The sequence below is a fragment of the Poecilia reticulata genome, linkage group LG22, assembly GCF_000633615.1.
Source record: "Poecilia reticulata strain Guanapo linkage group LG22, Guppy_female_1.0+MT, whole genome shotgun sequence".
NCBI classification, from domain to species: Eukaryota; Metazoa; Chordata; class Actinopteri; order Cyprinodontiformes; family Poeciliidae; genus Poecilia; species Poecilia reticulata.
The window spans coordinates 9877866-9883563 of record NC_024352.1 but is presented as its reverse complement, the minus strand read 5'-3'; the positions used below and the strand labels follow the sequence as shown (position 1 = coordinate 9883563).

At 41.9% G+C, this 5698-nt stretch overlaps 2 protein-coding genes across 4 annotated transcripts in view; one reads left to right on the top strand and one right to left on the bottom strand.

Moving 5' to 3' along the window:
• Window positions 1-84: 84 nt before the first annotated feature.
• lgals3a (lectin, galactoside binding soluble 3a) lies at window positions 85-3405 on the bottom strand. Of its 3 annotated transcripts, none has more exons than XM_008398978.2 (5): window positions 3229-3403; window positions 2828-2845; window positions 2013-2717; window positions 1059-1147; window positions 85-795 (listed from the first exon to the last, which is right to left on the bottom strand). In XM_008398978.2, the coding sequence occupies exons 2-5, from the start codon at window positions 2840-2842 to the stop codon at window positions 549-551; spliced, it is 1056 nt and encodes a 351-aa protein (XP_008397200.1). In that variant the 5' UTR covers window positions 2843-2845; window positions 3229-3403; the 3' UTR covers window positions 85-548. The 3 variants fall into 3 exon arrangements, with proteins under 3 accessions (XP_008397200.1, XP_008397202.1, XP_008397201.1); XM_008398980.2 differs by lacking the exons at window positions 85-795; window positions 1059-1147 and adding exons at window positions 1214-1752; window positions 1856-1917 and having other exon boundaries at window positions 3229-3405; XM_008398979.2 differs by lacking the exons at window positions 85-795; window positions 1059-1147 and adding an exon at window positions 1214-1752.
• Window positions 3406-4342: 937 nt separating this feature from the next.
• Window positions 4343-5698, top strand: part of gmfb (glia maturation factor, beta) — an 8084-nt gene continuing 6728 nt past the window's right edge. Inside the window, exon 1 of the mRNA XM_008398982.2 lies at window positions 4343-4491. Coding sequence (XP_008397204.1) covers window positions 4489-4491 — 3 coding nt within the window. The 5' untranslated portion in view covers window positions 4343-4488. The remainder of the gene's footprint in view (window positions 4492-5698) is intronic.

Genomic DNA, 5698 nt, shown 5'->3' with positions numbered 1-5698 from the left:
TGAAAGTGCCTTGAGTGGTCAAAATGACTGGAAAAGCGCTATATAAGTTCAGTCCATTTACCAATATTGCATCTATTTAATTTGAAAAACAATCATTATTTCTTAAAATCTCCCAGCAATAATCAAATGTTTGTATGATAATTTGAAAAGTTTTGTTTGGATGTTGTTGATTTCCAAATGACTCCACAGTTCGACTCCGCTGATCGTTGCACAAAAGKATTTTCTAGTTATGAATTTAATTTTAAACTGTGATTCTTCCCATGACTTGTATATTTGCTTCTTCATCTTAAACATTTTTCTAATGTTTTCTGGTGTTTGTTTATTTTTGGCTTTGCAAAAAAAAAAATCGGAGCCATGTGTAGTTTTACTATGTCGATGAACTTAAACAATTTAAATTTTACAAATATCTGTTGGTGTTTTCTGTTTTAATATCCCAACTTTTGGATTATTCTTATTGCTCTTTTTTTTGTGGTATTGTTAACGCCTGTAGTGTAGTTTTGTAATTACTGCCTCGTATTTCTGCACAGTAAATCGACACTTTTACCAGATTACAGTAAGACATAAAATAAATAAATATTTATTGTATTATTTTTTTTTATACATTCATTAAATTGTAATGGTGTTAATAAAGAGCTTACCTCAAAACGGCGCCCCTGGACGAAGGGGAAGGGCCCCTCTCGCTCCTCCGGGCCCCAGTAACCTCCTAGGTTGGAGTTTCGGACGATGGTCTGCTCGCTGAAGCGAGGGTTGAAGTGAAAGACGACATCCGGACCTTTAAGGAAGTCAACCTGGAACCTGAAGAGTTTATAAATTACACAAATACAAACTCCGATTGTTACATTTTCCCACAAAGTCATATCAGATCATCACGACATCCCAATGAAAWACACTGAAGCTTGCGGCTGTTAACGAAACAAAGTGCAAACATTTTCACTAATCTCCGACACAACTGCCCATAACAACCGAGTTCAACAGCACAGATCCACTTCACATTCATATTTYRTTCTGAAGCACATCGCGACTTCAAACACAGACTGTGAGGATYGTTTTTTCTGTACCTGTCTGCCCCGGGAACTGGCTCTCCAATCACCGTGACCAAAAGGCGCGGCATGATCCCAGCGTGGAGTGGGAGATCGTACGGCACAATCTGAAAAGAAATATTTACAGTGTAAATACCGACAGCGTTGCCTCTGCTCCACAGTTTTCAGAATGCTTTTTTTTTTGCTTTTGAATGATGTGATACAAAGAGAAATTGTTTACCCGTTTGTTAATATCCCGTAGGTGTGATCCAGGTACTTTTAAATTATTGACGAGATAAAAAAAAAAAGAACTTAAATTTTGACTCTGCCTATATTCCCAATGCAACACCTGAGTGAGTCATGATCTCCGCGCATTTCAACGAAAGTCAAACACCTGCACAAACTGAAGTCTGAGCAACATTGAAAGGGTTTTTATTGAAACTCATTCGTGTGAGGGACAAGTCAGAGCAGCATCTGACTAGATTATATGACTAGATTAAAGCAGCATAGACCTGGTAAACATTATTCGTAAAATCAAAGAAAATTAACTCATATTGCACTTTGAAACAAAACAAAAACCAAAACAATTAAATCAGATGCATTTAACGCTGCGTTCCAACACGACTCGTCGATGTGGATGCGTTCGATCTTTGGCGCCGCTCGGGTGGGACGTCCTGGTCCGGCTGAAAAGCTGAGCTCATTGCTTTCAATAAAACGGCGGGTTATATCTGGGCTGAAAGACAGAAATACATTTCCGTTCACTCCTGCTGAACAGGGCGTTGCCGTTACTTTGCATTTGCGGCGCACCCCGAGCAGAAACCCGGAATCAGACGCACCTCCCAGTCAAAGGTCACCAGCAGACGGAGAGAAGTTAACTTTTAGTCCGAGAAAGCTTGAGTTGTTTTCACCAAAATGCCCAGATTAGATTTACAGAAGAGCAGAGTAGCGAGCAAGAGAAGCGACGCATTTACTCCAGGAAGAGCTCACACTCACCAATGTGCCTCCTGGACCAGCAGGACCGCCGTACGGACCCATGGGCCCGGGGCCAAACTGAGCAGGCGGGGTCGGGAAACCTCCTCCGGGTGATCCCCACGACCCGGGTGGTATCGGGGGGAATCCGCCTCCGGGGAACGCTGGGAAAGATCCTGGACCGGCCGGAGGGGGAAATCCACCTTGGCCCCCGGGTCCGTACATCCCGTTGCCTCCTGCTGGCTGGCCACCAGGGAAAGGCACGTTCGGGTAAGGGCCAGCCGGAGCGCCGGGGCCAGAAGGAAACGGCCCTGATGGGTAAGGAGCGGGGGCCCCGGGCAGCTGTCCAGGAGTTCCTTCAGACGGATACTGCCCGGGGAACTGTCCAGGTGCCCCGGGGCTGGAGGGAAACTGACCCGGAGCTCCCGGTGCGGGATACTGTCCAGGTACTCCGGGACCAGCAGGGAAGCCGCCGGGTGCTGAGGGAGGTCCCGGGTACTGCCCCGGCGCTCCAGGACCAGAGGGGTACTGGAACGGCCCCGGGGCTCCTGGGCCAGACAATCCACCGCTGAAGTCAGCCGGAGCAGAGGGCTGGGTGGGAGCTCCTGGGGCAGAACCGGGCCATCCYGGGTTCGGAGCGGCAGGGTGATTGCTGGCAGGGGCCGTAGGGTTAGTGTGGCCTATTTTCTTAGCCTGGCTCGACGTGTCATCTCCTAAAGCATCTGACAGCTACACAACAAAAAGAGAAAGTATAGATAACCATCTGCACTCACAACAACAAMAAAAACAAACAGGTAATTTCCACTGCAAGCTACAGGGAATTGATACATTAAACTCACCGAGAAATCTGCCATGATCTAAAACAGAACAGGAAACAACTTTAATCAGTTTTATTGAGTACTTCCAACATATTTTATCAAGCTGTAAAATGTCTCTGGGCAGTTCCAAGAGTCTCTGAGTAAATGTTTCCACCCTGAAATGGTGATTCACAAAGTCCATTGCGACACACTGAAAATAACTCAACATTACTGAAAAAAATTTAAATACCACAGCAATAACAAAGACGGCACTTTGCCTCATTATCTAGAGGGGGGGATTTGTTTAGAGATGTGTAAACTACTGATGGTACAGAGTTGGCTAGCAATCTAGCTAACCCCAGCTAGCTSTTAGTTTAGGTTTGTTAGGTCTACATTCGTGTTGAGAGAATAAATAAACCGCGAAAGCTGATKTTTTACGATACCTKGTCGGAAGCTAGGCTCTGCTTGAACGACAACAGGAAACTGCGATGTTTTCTACAGCTCCGAAAAAACCAGTTAGCCAACTCCTTTGGCCTGACGAGGCTCACAACTGGAAGCTAACGTTAGTTCTGCTAAGAAAAACTACAACTCCTGAAAAGGAAGCTCGCGAACGGGCGAGTTCCGGTGCAAAAACACACACATCCGCTTTTTATTTACATGACCTCGAAAATCAAAAAATTATTATTTAAGCTAAGTATTATTTTCTCTAATGTATTCTCTTTTTTTTTCTGAAAACAGAAAAAAACCCAAATGACAAATAAACAAAAATAGTTTTAGCATTGTATACATAAATGTCACACTAATTGTACWTGACACAAAAATAAATAAACGATGTATTATATTTCCGCTTATGTCTTAACCCAGTAATTAAAATAATAAATGCGTATTTCTAGAAAAATTTATCAATATGCGCAATTTGTTTCTTAAGGGTACAATGCCCAATACCCAAATTCTAACTCTCCCTTTAAATTTTACACGTCTAACTATAATGCCACTAAGCCTACAAATACAACAACGAATAATAATAATCACTGCAAAAATAAATACATTAAAAATAAAAAGAAACATCAACACTTCAAATGTTCCAATAAATCATCTTATTTCAGTCATGTTCATATTKAATCTATTGAGTCCAGTTACAATGCTGTCTCCCATCCCCAGCAAGCATGGGGCAACAGTAAAAATATGATCATGATTTTAAATTATTTTTGTTTTAATTGGGCTWAGASCTGGTGTGCTTCACCAAAGAAGGGATTWAAAAAAAAAAGTATTTTAGTTATTCACGTTTCATGCAAGAAAAACTTAAAATAATCAACATGTTTCTTTTTATATATTTGAAAAAAGTACAATAATGATTCAATTTCATTTTTAAAAAAACATTAATTTTAAAGACAATGCGGCACATGTTCAAATTGCTTAGCAAATAAGAAATAACAAAAATAATGAGCTGCAGCAACTATTGAAAGAAGTTCCAAAATGGCCAATGAAATTAAATATGCGAATTTGATTGTTACTAGACTGTGATATTTGTTCCTAGCTTTTCATTCTCTTGCAGAGCATGTTGTGAAGGAAGGGGGAGCCTGTGAGGGATTGGTCAAACCAGTCACAGGATGATGGGAAGTAAAGAGAAAAAACACTGAAAGCGTTTCTGCCATTCAGAACAGCAGCTGCGGCTTCAGGGAGATTTTTTAAACTCTACAATCATGGTAAGTTGTTATGTTTCCGTACCAACGAGCTGCTTCCGGCTTGGTTTTTGCGGCTTAATACCGCATTGGCAACAGACAGGAAGTTTTTAGGAGTTTTCATGAAAAGTGATATCGGAGATTGTTGAGCGTTAGCCTGCTAGCCTAGCATCAGTTACACCCTCCGTGTTTTGTTAATGCGTCAATTTAACCGACACAGACACAATCTACTTCCGGTGGAATAAAAAAAAAAAAAGATAGAATTATTAAATCTGAAATAATCCGCAACGTTGAGGTTACGGTTCATATTTACTAAAGACTCATAGTTCGTACATTTTAATTATGATTGAGTTCAAATCATATTAACAAATGATTGCTTTAAAATGTCCTATTTCAGGTCATTTTAAAGCCTGAAAATTGTTTTAGTAAATTTATTTTACTAAAACAACCTAAACGTTGACCAAATTGATTAACTCTTCTTTCGAGTTCATGGTTTCCACAGACAATTCTGCAAAAGTATGGAATTTGATTTCAGTATGTTTTTTTTTCCCGTCCATTCTTCTTTCCACCTCATTCCTTCATTTCCTATTTTTATAGTCTTTGGTTTCCTGCAAAATCTTAATTTAAAGCCTGACCACGGTAGAAATTGCTGCCATAACTTCGATAAAATAGCTCAGTACTACAGACATGAATAATACGTGGGTTTGTTAGGAATCGTATTTTCTAAATAGCTGCCAAATGCTTTTAATTTGAATTTGAAGGCGTCGTGCTTCCTGCCTCAGTGTGCGGGTACTTTGCTGCAGCAGGCAGCGGTGCTGGGTTTTAACACGTCTGGCTGCTCTGGAGCTGCCGTAACGCTAGCTGCCCTGCTTATCGCGCTGAGCAGTGCTTCCCTCCGGGTTTTCCGCTGCATGTTGTGACAGCTCGATGCTCTGCGCTGCCTGTCAATATTCCTCTTTCGCCGGCCCGACACGAGAGGCGTCAATGGTCAAACAGCAGGGGTTAATTCCCTGTCGTCTCCTGGCTGAATTAGCAACCTCACCGACCACAGCGATTTGGAGAGCCTGGAGGAATGTGGGCTAAAAGTAAAAAAAAAAAAAAAAGCCGCGGTCTCCTTCAGTTGTCACGTCTGTTCCCTTATCCAACACACAGACACACAGCAATCACAAATTAATCTGTAAGGATCTCTCCAAGAGCTCAGTGAAATCCCGACTCCCACCAGCCATCTGTT